General features: G+C 36.9%; 1 protein-coding gene across 2 annotated transcripts in view; it reads left to right on the plus strand.

The window, feature by feature from the left end:
- Positions 1-19,146, plus strand: part of LOC140146076 (blastula protease 10-like) — a 70,367-nt gene extending 51,221 nt beyond the window's left edge. Inside the window, exons 2-11 of one of the 2 annotated variants that reach the window (XM_072167827.1) lie at positions 7,333-7,427; positions 11,382-11,601; positions 12,509-12,623; positions 13,587-13,653; positions 14,295-14,498; positions 14,878-15,013; positions 15,341-15,460; positions 16,832-16,929; positions 17,314-17,435; positions 18,255-19,146. In XM_072167827.1, the coding sequence (XP_072023928.1) occupies positions 7,425-7,427; positions 11,382-11,601; positions 12,509-12,623; positions 13,587-13,653; positions 14,295-14,498; positions 14,878-15,013; positions 15,341-15,460; positions 16,832-16,929; positions 17,314-17,435; positions 18,255-18,381 (1,212 nt within the window). In that variant the 5' untranslated portion in view covers positions 7,333-7,424 and the 3' untranslated portion in view covers positions 18,382-19,146. Of the gene's footprint in view, positions 1-7,332; positions 7,428-10,333; positions 10,642-11,381; positions 11,602-12,508; positions 12,624-13,586; positions 13,654-14,294; positions 14,499-14,877; positions 15,014-15,340; positions 15,461-16,831; positions 16,930-17,313; positions 17,436-18,254 lie in introns of those variants that run through there. The other variant, XM_072167825.1, reaches the window with a different exon arrangement.
- The last annotated feature ends 6 nt before the right edge of the window (positions 19,147-19,152 follow it).

Raw genomic sequence — 19,152 nt, forward strand, 5'->3', positions numbered from 1 at the left:
TTTAAACTAACCCACTGCTTTTAGGACATGAACATTGTCTTATTGGCTATAGAAGAACGGTATTCAGGGCCTTTTTGAAGAAAATATATTCTAAAAGTGTAAGATAGTCTGAAACCCACGGTATGCACTCGTCAGCTAAATAAAGAGATAGTAGTGATTCTCTTTTATCATAGTGCATACCGTGACCTAACTCACCTTCCGTGTACAAATGACATTGTTGAATTGAATTATTGAACGGCCCACTGAGGCATAGTATTATCTAAATGACCTATGTCGTGCATTGGGTTTTCAGCTTTACGCATAGTGGTATACGCGAGTATGAAATATGTTCAATAAGGAAATAAATAAAATTATTAGGTCTTGCGCCGGCGACGCAGGGGGTGTCTGAGGGGGGATGTGCGCCCTGAGAAGTAAGAAACCTTTGCAAAATGAAGACCTAATCGAAGCAAGTTGGTGGACCATTTTGGCACTATTAGTGTGTAAAATTTTAGTTTGAAAAGCCGAAAATTTGTGAAATGACGGACCATGAAACCTTTCGTGGACAAGTTTCCCCTATTGTTTGTAGGCATATAAATTGTTTTAATTTATGGATTCATATTTTTTTTCAGTGGGATCGGTGGGATTAGAAATTACTCAAATGGGCGTTCTCGATAGAATTTCATTTATAAATAGTTAGACTCTGTAGAGCACGCGTTAATTGACATGATGGCTACCCATACGTTTTGAGAGGTCTTTAGGTGTATAATTTAGAATTTTGAGTTGGGGTTACAAAATAGGGTATGCGTATTAGGGTTAGGATTTTCTATTAGAGTTAGAAATATGTTTTGGGGTTAGGATTTGAAATAAGAGTTAGACCTACCATGGTTACAGTTCCAAAACGGAGGGATCTTAAGGCCTCCTATAGATATATCTTTACAAGCTGTTGCGGCGACTGAGGGCTTTATCACGGTTTCATGTATCGTCAGAACCGGGGATCAGAAGTGTATCAGAAGATAGGAAAAATGCTAAGTCCGCAAAGACTGAAAAGTTATCGAGATCGACCTGTAATGTATGTTGAGTTTTTGATCATTTGGCATCTAAATCATATAGTTTCACCTGATATTAGTGGCATTTAACTGCGAGAGTTCTGAATATGAGAAAATTCCACCCGAAATTAGCCATTTTCCATTTGAAACCCGTGTAATACATAATTATAGTGGTATTTAACCACCGGCGATCATTCATTTGAATCATGTCCACCCGGATATGGAACGTGACAGCATATATTATGCCTACATACATATACATTTTGTGTGATGTTTCCGATTTTATTTTTTTGTTTTATTTATTTAAAAAAATCTTATTAAGCATATTATAGGGAATTTGAAAAACGATTTTTAAGAAATTTGAGAAAAATGCAGTTTTGTGATTTTTCTTGCAAAATGACCATTTTTTTAAAAGATATTTTTGTTTTGATTCGTTTGTGAAATTTGAAACTCTTATGACTTTCATAATAGGAGATCAGGAATGTCCATGAGTATGTTGACTGAGTTAATAAAGTTTGACAGTGACCATGAAACTCGCTACACTAGGATCCACAGCATGCTCATCTATCAGGGGAACAGTTCTTAAACCCCAATACATTTGTACATTCATTGAATGACCTTTGAAGATTTGGGTACAAAAACTCATATTCTGCAACTTGAGGTCAAATTTTGCACTATGATTACGTAATTGAGGTCATTGGACAATGTCACTGGGATGAGGCTCTTGTGGGCCATAGTGTTTTATAGGAAGTCAGATTTTGCAATTCAGAACAATGATATTTCGAAAAAGTCGCTTTTCCAGCACTTCTAAGAAAATAATATTTCAAAACTACTTACTGTATGGTTCGTATATTAAATATATAGGAATCCAAATATTACATTCTATGACCATTCTTTGACAAGTGATTTTTGGTTTATTGCCTAATAACTATTATCATCTATTAATAATTATTTGATTGCCAGTCTCCCCCTCCCTACCTTCGAATAGGCCTACACGCGGTCACCATTTCTGACCGATTTCATTTTGGCATATACTATATCATGTATATAGGCCTAAACCGATTTCTCTTTGGCATATATTAACGGGTTTTGGCCTATTGATTTTCGATATTGATTTTTGATAATCGATAACCAATTCTTAATCAATAATCAATAATCATTTGATCCTCCTCTACCCCTTCCCCATATACAACCAACCTAGCTATTTTAGTCATTTCATTTTCCAGTATGTCGTTGCATTTAAGTTATCAAAATCGGTTAATATTGATACTTGATTTATCGATTATCGATTATTGATAATCGATTATCAATTCCCCTACCTCCCTTCCCCCCCCCCACACACAAGGAAATTGTGCTAACAAATGCAAGCCCCATGATTCTACAACAAAGCATTTTGTACTCCTACGGTGACAGCATATATTATGCCTACATACATATACATTTTGTGTGATGTTTCCGATTTTATTTTTTTGTTTTATTTATTTAAAAAAATCTTATTAAGCATATTATAGGGAATTTGAAAAACGATTTTTAAGAAATTTGAGAAAAATGCAGTTTTGTGATTTTTCTTGCAAAATGACCATTTTTTTTTAAAAGATATTTTGTTTTGATTCGTTTGTGAAATTTGAAACTCTTATGACTTTCATAATAGGAGATCAGGAATGTCCATGAGTATGTTGACTGAGTTAATAAAGTTTGACAGTGACCATGAAACTCGCTACACTAGGATCCACAGCATGCTCATCTATCAAGGGAACAGTTCTTAAACCCCAATACATTTGTACATTCATTGAATGACCTTTGAAGATTTGGGTACAAAACTCATATTCTGCAACTTGAGGTCAAATTTTGCACTATGATTACGTAATTGAGGTCATTGGACAATGTCACTGGGATGAGGCTCTTGTGGGCCATAGTGTTTTATAGGAAGTCAGATTTTGCAATTCAGAACAATGATAAAAAAAAAAGTCGCTTTTCCAGCACTTCTAAGAAAATAATATTTCAAAACTACTTACTGTATGGTTCGTATATTAAATATATAGGAATCCAAATATTACATTCTATGACCATTCTTTGACAAGTGATTTTTGGTTTATTGCCTAATAACTATTATCATCTATTAATAATTATTTGATTGCCAATCTCCCCTCCCTACCTACGAATAGGCCTACACGCGGTCACCATTTCTGACCGATTTCATTTTGGCATATACTATATCATGTATATAGGCCTAACCGATTTCTCTTTGGCATATATTAACGGGTTTTTTTGCCTATTGATTTTCGATATTGATTTTTGATAATCGATAACCAATTCTTAATCAATAATCAATAATCATTTGATCCTCCTCTACCCCTTCCCCATATACAACCAACCTAGCTATTTTAGTCATTTCATTTTCCAGTATGTCGTTGCATTTAAGTTATCAAAATCGGTTAATATTGATACTTGATTTATCGATTATCGATTATTGATAATCGATTATCAATTCCCCTAACTCCCTTCCCCCCCCCCACACACAAGGAAATTGTGCTAACAAATGCAAGCCCCATGATTCTACAACAAAGCATTTTGTACTCCTACGGTGACAGCATATATTATGCCTACATACATATACATTTTGTGTGATGTTTCCGATTTTATTTTTTGTTTTATTTATTTAAAAAATCTTATTAAGCATATTATAGGAATTTGAAAAACGATTTTAAGAAATTTGAGAAAAATGCAGTTTTGTGATTTTTCTTGCAAAATGACCATTTTTTTAAAGATATTTTTTGTTTTGATTCGTTTGTGAAATTTGAAACTCTTATGACTTTCATAATAGGAGATCAGGAATGTCCATGAGTATGTTGACTGAGTTAATAAAGTTTGACAGTGACCATGAAACTCGCTACACTAGGATCCACAGCATGCTCATCTATCAGGGAACAGTTCTTAAACCCCAATACATTTGTACATTCATTGAATGACCTTTGAAGATTTGGGTACAAAACTCATATTCTGCAACTTGAGGTCAAATTTTGCACTATGATTACGTAATTGAGGTCATTGGACAATGTCACTGGGATGAGGCTCTTGTGGGCCATAGTGTTTTATAGGAAGAGATTTTGCAATTCAGAACAATGATATTTCGAAAAAGTCGCTTTTCCAGCACTTCTAAGAAAATAATATTTCAAAACTACTTACTGTATGGTTCGTATATTAAATATATAGGAATCCAAATATTACATTCTATGACCATTCTTTGACAAGTGATTTTTGGTTTATTGCCTAATAACTATTATCATCTATTAATAATTATTTGATTGCCAATCTCCCCCTCCCTACCCAGATAGCAACACTACGTTGGCCCAACGTTGGTCCAACGTGAGCGAACCGACCTTACTACGTTGGGCCAACGTTGGTTTTTTGACGTTGGCCCAACGTGGATTTGGCCAGGCAGCCAACCACTGCAACGTTGGGCCAATGTCGGCCCAACTTTGACCCAACCTAAATACATATGTAATTTGCGACGTTGGGCCAACGTTATTTGGCCAACGTTGAGCCAACATTGACAAACAAGCCCAATGAGAAAAAAAAAATGAATACAATTAGTTACTTGTGTATACTGTGCTTACTTTAAGTCTTAAATTACCTGGCTCTCTATTTTACAACGAAGACAAATTAACTACCTTAATTTTACACAAGTCACTTACCTTAGTACCTACCGGGATTCGAACCAGGGACCTTCTGTTTATAAGCCTGATGCTCTACCAATTGAGCTAACTGGGATTACATAGTTCAGCAAGTGTTTTAAGTTAATATAAGCTATATTTTCATGACTAAACCTGCCAAAGTGCATCTTTTAGGGATATTGATCAAATTTACTGTGAATATTGATGACATTAATTTGCTATAAATGTTGATTTAAGAAAAAAAAGTAATATAAAAATATAATTCTTACTGTTGATTTAATTCCTAGCAATATTGTTCTTATTATAATTACATACCTAGTATGGTATAAGCATTATCATTATTATCATCATCATTATTATTTAATATCATTATCATTATTATTCATTAGGCCTATTATTATAATTATTGTTATTGTTATTATTATTATTATTATTATTATTATTTGATATTATTATTAGTTTATCTAGTGGGCTTTTGTAGTCTTTATTTAATGTCACTCTTTAATACGCCTTAGTAATAAAAAGAAAATAATTATAAACATGACCATTTCCATGACTTGAACAACAGCTTATACCATCGTTGGTCCAATGTTGGGATTCCAGCCGTTTGTGCGACGACATTGGCCCAACCTCCACGTAACAACTGTCATTTTACGACTGGCTGGCTACGTTGGTGCAACGTTGGCATACCGACTATCATTTTAAGGTTGGCACAACAACGTTGGCCCATCCTCGGCGTACCGACCGTCATTTTAAGGTTGGCTTGCTATGTTGGCTCGACGTTGGCATACCGACCATCATTTAAGGTTGGCACAACAACGTTGGCCCAACGTTGGCATACCGACCGTCATTTTAAGGTTGGCTGGCTACGTTGGCTCGACGTTGGCATACTGACCATCATTTAAGGTTGGCACAACAACGTTGGCCCAACGTTGGCATGCCGACCGTCATTTTAAGGTTGGCTGGCTACGTTGGCTTGACGTTGGCATACCGACCATAATATAAGGTTGGCATAACAACGTTGACCCAACGTTGGCCTGACGTTCCCATACCAACCATGACTAAAGGTTGGCATGTCAATGTTGGTCCAACGTTGGCTTGGCGTCGGCTTACCGACCGCGACCATGCCGACCATTGCCAACGTTGGGCCAACGTTGTCTTGCTATCTGGGTACCTACGAATAGGCCTACACGCGGTCACCATTTCTGACCGATTTCATTTTGGCATATACTATATCATGTATATAGGCCTAACCGATTTCTCTTTGGCATATATGATTGATTTTCGATATTGATTTTTGATAATCGATAACCAATTCTTAATCAATAATCAATAATCATTTGATCCTCCTCTACCCCTTCCCCATATACAACCAACCTAGCTATTTTAGTCATTTCATTTTCCAGTATGTCGTTGCATTTAAGTTATCAAAATCGGTTAATATTGATACTTGATTTATCGATTATCGATTATTGATAATCGATTATCAATTCCCCTAACTCCCTTCCCCCCCCCCCCACACACCAGGAAATTGTGCTAACAAATGCAAGCCCCATGATTCTACAACAAAGCATTTTGTACTCCTACCTCATGACAGCAGGGAAGCTGGTACACTCCAGCTTTTCAAAGCAAATCTGAAAACATACCTGTTCAAGTAGTTTTTATCATGCTCTTATCCAATTGTCATGACATATGTTATGCTTTGTATTGTTTGTATTACTTTATGGTTCATGTACATGTATATATTAATTTGTAAAGCGCTCCGTTCTTTGTGGGGCGCTCAATAAATGCCTATTATGTTATGTTATTTTGAGCCTAAATGAGCATTTTGGCCCCAATTTGACCTCACAGATGAATTTATCAAGTCTTTGTCATTCTAAATATGTATACTTTTATAAACTTTAGACCAACAATTTAGCAGTTATGAGGCCCAAACGTTTCCATAATTCTAGGGTTAAGACCAACCTTAAAAAAACTCAGCTATTAGAAAGTGTATAGTATACATACATGTATTTTGAGGCTGCAAGTTAACATGTAATTTTTGTTATGTTGCATAATGGAAAATATGCTTAGAAAATATTATTTCAAGGTGAACTTTGTTTATTAGTGTTTTCATGGTGATCCAACATTCACGATAAAATTAAATTTTGATCAGCAATTAATGTAAGAGTATGGCACTTTTTAAAAAAAGTTTTGTTTCCGCTTCAGAAAAAAAAGAAGCAATCGAAAAAATATTTTTAATTGTGCCAGTCAAACAAAGTTATACTATGTGTAACTTTTTTGTAGCGCGCAAAATGAAGAATAATAGGCCTCAACAGCATTTAAATAGCCCAACAATTTTGGCATTTACAATCTGTGCGAAGTCTTGCCCCGTGGGATGATGGCTGCCCTGCTATGTAAGATGTGTAGCCCTTTTTTTTGTTGTAATTTTTTGACAATTTTCGTCAAAGTTTTCCCCCCTTAAAAGTTGGCTTGCCCCCTTAACAATTGGCTTGCCCCCCCAGCCTTTGGCCACACTCTGAAAAAGTGCTGGCTACGCCACTGGGGGAAATATTTTGGGGATTAGGAAAACTGCCTATAGGCAACATTTTACTCAACATTTTACGAAATGTGTACTGTTTATATATTCACAGTCAAGATGGACAGCAAGTTCCCAGTCAATAACTAGGAGGAGGTTTCAAATGGATCAAAGGATAAAATCTCAAGATCATCTTTTCATTGTAAAATGGTAAGTTGTGATGTGCTTTTTTACCGTCAACCGTGGACCTCCATACAATGTCACATAACATGGTGTTAACTGGTTAATGTGGATACCCAAGGTTGTACCACTCTTATAAGAGGACATCATTTTCAGTTTGTGGGTGCAATATACTTTGCCGTATAATAAGGAGACATGTTTGTGTGTATGGGGGTGGGTGTGTGTGTGTGTGTAAAGGGGGGGGGGGTAGTCAGGCTTTGGGATGTGAATTGGGTATATTTGTCCTACCTAGGCTATAGTTTGACCAGGTGTGCCTAAGAGGTTGTAGGCTATACAGAAACAAGCATATGGGTATGTGTTTGTAAACACTGGCAAACAAGGACACACATAATATTATAAGAAATCTCCTAGATCATGTAGTTCCTAGGTAATGTTTCTAGATTTTAAAACAGATAAGAATACTATAAATATAGCTACTGACTGCAGTTGCTGGTATAGTCCACGCTTTGAAACTAAAACTTAACCACGTCCACGGAAATGTGAAAGAAACTCAAACGTGTGTGTGTCCACGGTTGGATTGTAAAAGCTCTATCATGTTTTTATTTTTTTTTGTATATAGCTATTGACTATATGGGAATATGTGTCCACACTTGTATAGCAAACAGGTTCAAATTTGATGTCCACATTTGGTGCATTAATATAGGGTGATGTGTGTGTGAGGAGGAATATTTTGCTTTATTGGAAACATGAAAGGCAAAACTAGAATATAAAAAATGAAATTGAAATTTCAGAGAATATGTATAATAGGCTATGAGGAAATAACCTTGAACCACAAAAGGTTAGTGTACAAAAACATAATGAATACAGATTTGCCAAGTCATAATTCTATTGAACTTATTTTTAGATATTGTATTGTGATTGTATACAATTGAGAAATCAACTCAATTTCGCAATATATTATGTACATGTACTGGGGTGTGTGGGCTGGGGTGTGTTGTCTGTATCTGTTTTGTTGGTATGTTTACGTTTGTGTCATGCATATGCCCCGGGGGCCACTCAATTCAGACTTGAAGTCATCCTCGAGCAGAAAAACGCCGAAAAGGGTAGGGTTTTCAGCATGTGGCACAGCCCGCGATAAGGGTATCAATTTCAAGCTTTTTGCAAAAAAGGGTAGCCTTTTTAGCCACTTTGGCCTACAAGTCGGTGTTAAGGGTAACGATTTTCATGCTTTGTCGGAAGCCTGGGGGGGGGCACTCAACTTTGGAAGTGACGGGTATGTGCCTACCGGAGTCGCGAAGTAGGGGCCTATCGGGTACAAAGCGTTATTTTTGGTCATTGGGTACAAACAAAATTCATTGGGTACAATATTTTGAAAAAGGGGGTCATCGAGTATAAGATTTTAAAAAAAGGGTCATCGGGTAGAAAATTTTGAAAAAATGGAGCACATTTTTGCATTTTTTTGTTGCATTTTGATGATGCTATTCTAGAAAAAAGGGGGTCATTGGGTAGCCGCAACCAAAAAAGGGGGTCATTGGGTAGCCGCAACTAAAAAAGGGGGTCATCGGGTATGGCTTTTAAAAAGGGGGTCATCGGGTATAGTCGACTTCAAAGAGGGGCCTATTGACAGGCACATACCGTCACTTCCAAAGTTGAGTGCCCCCCCGGGGTCGGAAGCCGTGTTCCAACTGGTATTTTACATACATAGCTTTATTGTATCAGTGAAATGGATGTATTTTTTGAGTTGATCAGTGAAAAGGGTTCCTATTTTGCTCCAAGGTCAGCGGGTTCATTTTATCACTCAATGAAGGTCTTAATAGGGTTGGGAATCTGACGGGCTGCTTGAGGATGCCAACACATAATGGGTGTTTCCATAACCTGACCACCTTTTCTGACTACCTTTTCTGACCACCTTTTCTGACCAGCTTTTACAGTGAGCCCTGTGATATTTTATTCTTACACTATAGACCACAATGGCCTTATCCCAATGCCATAGTCCAATAACATTAACTAAACAATCATAAGATGGTCAAAAAATGGTCAGAAAAGGTGGTCAGAAAAGGTAGTCAGAAAAGGTGGTCAGGTTATGGAAACTCCCACACAGAATGGTATGTGAGTGGCCCCAAGGCATATATGCTTATGTGTATGTGCATACACACCCCAGACTGTAGTTCAACTGACCCCCCCCTGCACACAACCCCGAACACACACACCAATAAAGTTGAGTATTCCGGGACAATTAAGAATTGTCACCAGCTAATTGTAGTCTGATCATTATACCAGTGTAGGCTATATAATTGATGACCCTGACTGCAATTGCTGAAAAAACCCCTTGATAATTACCAATGATCCATTGTAAGTAGCTACAGCGCAGTCCCTATCCATGAGCCAGTAGCGTGATCGCTGCTCGTTTGGCCTTGCTTTGCCGCCCATACTTTATAATGCTAGTAATTGAGAATATCACAATGCAACATTTCTGCAAAGAAAGCTGCAAAAATTCCTTTTACTGAGTCATCACATACTGCAGGAGACACGTAGACCATTAAAATGAAATACAAATGCAAAGAGTTATGGGATACTTAACAAATTCTGATCAAAAACTGCATCTCACATGTATAGATTTTTCCATGTACCATAGTATCCCAGCATGCACTATTCCAGAGCTAACTTATACAAGTAGATGAGTCATTGTCAACTGAAATTATTGGGATTTTGTTATTGACATTGAATTACACTGAATAGAATAAACTAGAATAGAATAGGAATGTGAGAGCATAATAAACCATTGATTTTAACTTGGCACAAAGTTCATATTCTGTAGACTATTTCGGTGTAAGGTATATAATTTTTTTTGTGCGCTTACAATTCAAATTCTGATGTATGCGGATCCTTGCAAACCTGAACTTGGATTTATGCCAAATTTAGTTCATGTTAACATTAGTGCCAATTTACCAAGGTATAATTATTCTATCATAAAATTTATACGCCAATGTACCGTATATCTGTTCCCAACAAGCTGATTGATTAGGAGCGAATTGGAAAGTCAGATCTATTTTGTAACTAGTGCAGACGTGTGATAGTGATTATAAGCAATACCAAGATTATTTTGTGCAGCTTCTAAAGTGATATCCTCAAATCAACGGATGCAGACAAAATAAAAACGTAATAAAACATGCGTTTGTTAGTATTCTCTATGGTGTTGGCGATCTTCAGCATGGCAAAAGCTAGTCCGGTTCCAAAGGGAAAGGTAAGAAGTACAGCTGAAAAGTTGAAGCTAGCTGAAATCAGTTTTAAAACATTTTGTATTCATAAATGAATCATATTAAATACAAAGCGAAGAGAGACGCGACAGAGTGCGTGTGAAAATTACCGATTTCATTTAGGCCTATTATGAATATCGGCACTAACCTGTAAAAATTGATTGCCCCTTGCCAATTATTCGCGAACCCCACCTCTCGGCCTGCCAAAAAATCCTCCCCCCTTTGTGACTTAAATATCGTAAATGTATTCAAAACGTTACATGCTTAAATGTGTGTTGTAAACGCATACGCGATGACATTCAAAACGTTTTTGATCTATAAACACAACGAAATTTGACTGAGTCCATTTAAATGCAAAATTATAAATGATAGCAAAAAAAAAAAAAAATCAAATTAAAATCATGCATTATTTGCTTCCCTCCCAGGGCTCATTGCACAACCCGACTGAATGAGATTATTTTTTCTTCAGAATTTCGTGAGCTAAGAAAGTGCTTTAGAGAAATTTACACTTCCGACTTATTTGGAATGCGTTTTTTTTTTATAACTCTTGTAATATTGAAGGAAAATATGTCGAGTTTTAGGAATTTAATACCATGTAAGTTGCACACACGTTTTCTAATCAAAATATAACTTAACTTTCCTATGAATGGTAGTGCAACTGTTGAGACATATTTCTCAACTTAACTTTCTGTTTTAATTTTCCTCCTTATCGCCTGCTCAAATATAGTTTCAGGATCCATTCAGCAAACAAGAACCACCAGAAGAAAAGACATCTCCTGGGACGTTTCAATCAGATATGAAACTTAACTCAAAACAGCGCGCTGAAATGGAGGAGGGAATGAGACAGCAATTGAACGGAATGCGGCTCAGCAAAAGAAAAGCTACTGCAGCGCTAAAATATCGATGGCCAAATGCTACTATGCCATTCGAAATATATAATTCATCGGGTAAGGAATAAAGATGAAAATAATTACTCATCGGCACTACAGAAATGGGTACAAATGCACTGATCATGTATCTAACATGCCGAGCAAGCCTAGTTTGAGTAGTACAGACTTAACATTTAGTATGGAATATTTTTTCGAAAAACATCAAGACTGGTCTTTCAATACTGGTAGATTACAAGTGCATTTCAGTTCTGACGTACACTTAATGGTATTTAGGTTCAGTAAATATCACCTCAAATCTCAATAAATTTGATAATATTAGAATAATGTTGCTCAAACTCAGAAATTTTAACCCCCATAAAAATCAAATTCAGTCTCCCTAAATCCGCCATTTTAAGCTAATTCACTACATTATGAGAACCATCATTTAAACTAATGGAAAGCAAATTTTCTGTCAAAATATTACTTTATACCATCTCTCGACACACCCCAATTAATATTTATCCCGCGCGATTTATGCAGACCCCTTCCAGACCAGTCTTGGAATTTTGCGAAAAAATATTCCATACTAAATGTCAAGTCTGTAAATTTATGTGGGACTGTCGGGGAGAGGCGAGCCTGGGTAGTGTGTGTTTTGCATGGGGTGTTCGGGTTTTGGATAGCGGCGTGGGGTGTGTGGGTCAGTGCCGGGGCTGTTACAGCCCCGTCAGGTATAGAAATATGCACTACTTAATGCCTGGTCACAAAGGCAACCTCCAGAGTGGTCAAACTGGTCCACCTTGTGTTGACCGTAATGTCTGCGAACAATTAATGCTTGGAAAAGTTCGTCGAGCTGTGCATGTGAGGTTGGACTATATGTGTGTTAGTTGGTTTATTTATCATCAATATCAATATTTGCAAATTACAAAATGCTCATAGGTGTTTAGACCATGCTGATATCGAAACATAATATTTATTATATTTGAAGCTCCTGATACGATACAGGCAGCCATGTCCCACTGGAAAAATCATACCTGTATCAGATTTCACGAACGAACGGGAGAAGAAACAAACTTCACTAATTTCATCAAAGGAGTCGACGGGTAAGTCAGTTGTCAGAAATCTCAGCTATATAGAATATAAACTTATTTTTACGGTCATCATATGCGGTGTCGGAATGAGCTCAAACTTGAAATTTAGCCAGCTCTAAAATGATTAAAAAGAAAAAAAAAAAAAATGAACATGTTGAATAAAGAAAATATAACAGCTGAATAAAATCGCTTTAAAACGAGTGAATAATAATAAACCCAGATACAACTCGTCGTCGACAGGTGATCGTTAAAGAGCTATTGGCTCTAAGTTGGTGCGAAAAATATATTTTTGTGAAATAAATGATGTTCAACTAACTAATAAATTGACGCATGAATGTTCTAGACGCATCCATGTAGTATTTGTATATGATTATTTCTTGTGATTTTGCATCCAAAATGTGGGAGAAAGGTCAAAACTAAGACAATTTGTGTTATATTTCGCCGAAAATGTTGATATTTGGTGTATCGATCGATGTAAAATTGATATATCGATGGGTCCAATTTCAAATTCTTAGCGGCCCGTCCCTATACCCAAAAAAACAAACTTGAGTTCCCACGGGTTTGAAACACAGAAACAGATTTATTTTAGTTATCATTAGTTTACTGCTGTCATGATTGGTCCACTTCTTCACGCGTATAAATATGACAATGCTTTGTTACACATCAACGTTTAACATTAAAAAATACCTGCCATATTAACTCCTTAAGGCGGGTCGGAGGGGAGCATGACTTAGTGGTGAATGCATACAAATATTGAGACAGACAAAGCTGACACACAAGAGGAATTCGATGGGATCTATAATAGGCGTCATTTCTCAAGAACTCAAGCACAACAACACCTAGGGAAATATAAATACATTTATTGGCTTCCTTGACTCATTTATGTAATATCAATGTATTAATATTATGAAGTATGCCGTTTTTTCCTGCCATCCGACTCGCCTTAAACGAAAATGATACATTAATGATGCGCAGATGTTGGTCTTACGTCGGTCGAATAGGTGGACGACAAAATATATCTATTGGTGGAGGATGCGAAGTGGTACGTATATATTACTGGATTTATAGCTATTTGCAGGGGCGTAGCCAATTGAGTGTCATTTAAGTTTCATTAAAATGACTAAAATTGAGACATAAAATAGACAAATGGGGACAAAAACTTGGCTTTGCCCCACACTAAAATCATGGCTACGCCATTGGCTATTCCTATTCGGCTATTCAGAATTCAGCATGTTTTTAAAATCTTGTCAAAACTGACAATTACATCAACTTGGACTCAACAAGCTTCAACATACAGTAATATAATATAATATAATATAATACACTAGCAAAAGCATTTATATGATGATGGTGATTACAACGACGACGAAGATGACAATGACGACGAATATGACGATGATAATGATGGTTATGATGATGATGATAATGATGATGATGATGATGATGATGATGATGATGATGATGATGATGATGATGATGATGATGATGATGATAACGATGTTGATGACAACAAAGAAGATGACGATCATGATGAAGAAGATGATGATGTCGACGACGACGACGACGACGATGATGATGATGATGATGATGATGATGATGATGATGATGATGATGATGATGATGATGATGATGATGATCATGATGATGATGATGATGTTGTTGTTGTTGTTGTTATAATTCTAGTTCGGTACAATAGTTCACGAGATTGGTCACGCACTTGGATTTGTGCATGAGCATGCCAGGCCGGACCGTGATGACTACGTGACAGTTCGTTATGAGAATATTAAAGAAGGAAGGAATGAACAATTTCTCAAATTCTCAACATCATTAATCGATACCCATCAAATACCATATGATTACGGTTCGGTGATGCACTACGGTTCTCGCGTAAGTAGACCTATAATTTTACTGATTTCGTTTCTTTTATCTGGTCAATTAGTACATTCAAAGTTAAGATTTTCAGCAGCATTAGAATATTCATTTGTGGCCAAATTGGGAAAACGATGCAGCACATATGACAAAGGTATTTTGGCCTATATACACTGTCATAACATCCACAAACCGTATGAGTACCCACACACGTTATCACGCATACAATAACAACAAGTAAATTCAACAATTAAGCTGCTAATGTAGTTTGACCGTTATTTGCAATACCGTTGCGTATTACCTTTCCCTTTGCGGTATTGAACAGCAAGCCCTGCGAACATCTTTTCAACCTTGAAATCAGTTAAGGCGTCCCTGTTTTCTTCCTTTTTCTTTTCAGTATTCAAGCAAAAACGGCAAACCAACAATGACGGCGGACTCTCCAATTGATCAGTTACAGATGGGGAATAGGGAAGGCCTTTCATTTGCAGACATCAAACTTGCAAACTCTGTTTACGGGTGTGGTGGATTTGGCGGTAACAGTTACATTTTACAACTATAAACGGATAAAAATCTGGAATAAAAGGGTTGGAACTAGGCAGTGTATAATAAAATGTATAAGGCTAGCAGTTAAAACCTGTCATCGCTTTACCTTTATTTATACTCATATGGGTCGAAGGTTGCCGGTTTGAATATTGTTATGCGTTTTTGCAACGTTTATGTGCGACGTCCTCTCTTGGCATAGCCGGGGGAAGGTAATATGCAATGTCTTTATCTTACGGTTTATTAAACTGATTAGGACCATCTCCAAAACATAATCGACCAAACTCTTGTTTTACCGTCTTTCGTTTTCTCCCGTCTAGACGCTTGTAATCACGTTTCCATTACGTGTCTGCACGGTGGGTACTTAGGACTCGAATGCACATGTATATGCCCACCTGGATATTCTGGTACGACGTGCGAGGTTGTAGACGAAGATAAAGGTGAGTAGAATCATGTTGGTAACTTTTTGTGGAAATGATAAAATTCAACCAAATTCATAGCACATATACATGGTTTTGTTGCTGTAGCACATATACATGGTGACGTAGAGCATGGTCTTGTTGCTGTAGCAGATATACATGGTGACGTAGAGCATGGTCTTGTTGCTGTAGCAGATATACATGGTGACGTAGAGCATGGTCTTGTTGCTGTAGCACATATACATGGTGACGTAGAGCATGGTTTTGTTGCTGTAGCACATATACATGGTGACGTAGAGCATGGTCTTGTTGCTGTAGCACATATACATGGTGACGTAGAGCATGGTCTTGTTGCTGTAGCAGATATACATGGTGACGTAGAGCATGGTCTTGTTGCTGTAGCAGATATACATGGTGACGTAGAGCATGGTCTTGTTGCTGTAGCACATATACATGGTGACGTAGATCAAAGTTTGAAGGCAAGACCATTCAAGTACAACACAATGCGCACTGATGGTTAACTGTCAATGGGCTTTATATTTTGTTCTGTGAATCCTTTTTTTTTTTTAATCAGTTTGCTTCTTGCAAAACATTTAATTTGAAAATGAAAGTTTGCATGTAAGATGATGCTCGGTACTTGTAAATATCTTTTTTCGTTAATGTTGATATAATTATTGCATGAAGAATTATTGCATAAAGACTTCTAGCTGGCCAAAATGTTTTCTCACACACATTCATGTTTTTGGAATATTTCCAAGAATTGGTAATGCAAAGTTTAATCTTTTAAAACTTCAACATAATGTTGCATGATATCCAAAATCACACGTAAAGCTGTAAGCACTTGGTCATTGTCATTCTTGGCTCAAATATTCTTTGGAAAGTTAAAATATAGATACATATTTGCACAACATAAAGAATTATAGCTGGGGAGCTTCCAATTGCAGAAATCAAAGTTTTCTTGGACAAACTGTTGTTCATCTTCAGTGAAAGCATGAATAACATTACACCGTCAGAATTTTAATAGATAATGAGGAATACATTTAATGAAGATACACGAACTTTAGGAAGGGGTGAGCAAGTATGAAAAAAATGGCTGTTGGTCAAACTTGGAATGAACTGCATTGATGCACGCATTACGTAATCGTTAATTTCTTCGCAACCAGTAGGCCCTAAATCGAATCAAATAAAATTTGCGTATATGATGTACGATAAAATGAGCTACGCGCAACATTTTAAAGTTTTTGATTCTGATGTCTATTTCTCGACTTATGTCCAAATTCATTCACACGGAAATTTTCTGGGACACCCTGTACACATGGCGTATCAATTTTGAAGACAGAGAAAATCATCATCTTCAGTAAATGATGTTAATGTATATATATATATTAACAGGATGCATCAAAGAAGTAACCGACATCACCGGTGTCCTCGAAAGCCCAAATTATCCTAGCAGTTATGGCAACGGCGATAAGTGTCTTTGGTATATAAAAGTAAGAGACTACAACAAATGTAAATGCTTTATCTGTTTAAGATGCATTCTCTTCAATACAATATACAACACATGATTCCCGTTTCTGTCCACTTTTCTCACAACGCACAAATATCAGGTAGTTCACGCCCCGGGGTTCAAGCTATCTCGAGGTACAAGAAAGGTCTTATCAAATGAGGTCCTTTTTCGCTAATGATATCTAAAATATGTGGCTTTCATAAGTTATTACAAACACCGAATGATTGTTGAAGACGCGTGTATCACTACATTCGTTCGGGTCCGCTTTTTATGGGACACCCTGTATAGATAATTATGATTTAGATCATGTGATTTACATTGAGATGTATACAAACAGTCTTATTCAGTATTTCCTTTCTAAATTCAGGGTTCTGAAGGCTCCAACATAACTTTATCATTCGAGACGTTTTCAATAGAGCCGGATTCAACATGCCGCTACGACTGGGTGCAAATCCGTACAGAGGCACCATTTACCAACGGAGGTATCAAGTAAGTAATACACAACCAGAAGATAATACAAAGGTTCTCAAAGACAATTGGTAGTGTCGGCGTAGCTATGCAGGACTGCCCGGATGGGCGACTTCCCCCTCTCCTTGACTTCCCAACCGAGGATGGAAGAAAAATGGAAGCGGAAAGGTGATGCAAAGACGGAAAGGAGGGGGAGGGGGCGTAAATGTCCTTTATGGGAAGTTACAGGATATCTTATACCCGAAGGGCTCATTATGATGCACGGCTACTCCTTTCTTACACAAGTCTGTGGTTAGACCATAGACCCTGGAACATTTATAAATCGTTTTAAAGCATTTTATTTATAAACACGTAATTATATGACCTGTTAAACAAATGTAAGGTCTTTGGGTGAGGAAATGGCATGGCGCAGTATCTGGTTATATTCTCAGTCTGGTGCGTGAGGACCGGGTTCAATCCCCGTCAGTGGTGATATTGGATGGGATTATGGCTTGGAGAAAACCTGCATTTGACATTAATATATTAAAATTCTAAATTTCCATGCAAATTGGTTAAATAAACCAGGACAATGAGCAGTCGGTCCTGTGTATGAGACAGAGAGTCGGCCACACCTGCAGCTGTATGTACATGCAATCGTAGTCAGGCTATCTCAAAATATCTATCTTTGTTGTTTGTTCATGGGGAACCCTTAAAATCAGCATTACTACTTGGTTACCCATCTACTAAAGCAGTAAAGATCAGAGTAAGTAAACTAAATCCTGACTGTAATCCTTCTTTAAAAACATAACCCATTCACAGTCAGGTTTGTAATAAAAAAAATTGTCCTTCTTTATCCAAAAGATACTGTGGTATCAATTCTCCAGGAATGGTCAATTCCACGGGAAGTAAAATGGTTGTTGTATTCGTAGCTGATGATTCTTCAAGTGCTCCTGGTTTTAGAGCAAGTTGGGTCATTAACAAGCCATAAGAACCGACAACACAACAGCAGTTACCAAACACGCAACCACCAACTACACCAGAAGTGCAATGGAACTGTTTTTTAAAAGTAATTGAGCAGGTAAAGGGCGTGGATTTACAACACATTATAAAACCCTTTGCCGTGTTAGCTGAAACTGCCAATGGAAGCAGATTTAATTTCATTTCGTAATTATGGGATAATTTCTTTTATGGCGTAAAATGACTGGGTGAATAGGGCCATTCCATGTAAAATCCACACTCCCGCCTGTGAAATATCTGCGACATCCACAGTGGGAGTATGCAATTATGGAATTAGCACAGTAACCAACTCTATTTGAAACTCACCTTCCTCTGTGGAAGATTCAGATTAAATCTATTTCAGGGGGTGTACGAAATTCAAACGGAGTTGCCTAATGTGTTCATTCCATTTGAAATTCATTAGATGTAGATTTTAAATGGAATAGCCCATAGTTTTCATATTTTGCACCTCACTTTGAACATCGGGTAAAAGGTAATTTGTAATTTCTTCAAAAAAGTTTGACATGGGGTAAAATTACTGAGATCTAATTTAGTTTTATTAATTTTTATTTTTGGCTTAAACGATACATCATTCATATGCCAAATGCCTTAACCTTTTTTGAAATATTGTTCTTTTATAACACCGATAGTCACTTTGGACACACCAGTAGAGATGCCACATCGGTCTATCTGCTCCAGTTAAGATTTTTATGCATCATTTTCAGACAAAGATGCCAGCTGGGTTAGAGTTAACTATTAGAGG

This window comes from Amphiura filiformis, chromosome 2, assembly GCF_039555335.1.
Source record: "Amphiura filiformis chromosome 2, Afil_fr2py, whole genome shotgun sequence".
NCBI classification, from domain to species: Eukaryota; Metazoa; Echinodermata; class Ophiuroidea; order Amphilepidida; family Amphiuridae; genus Amphiura; species Amphiura filiformis.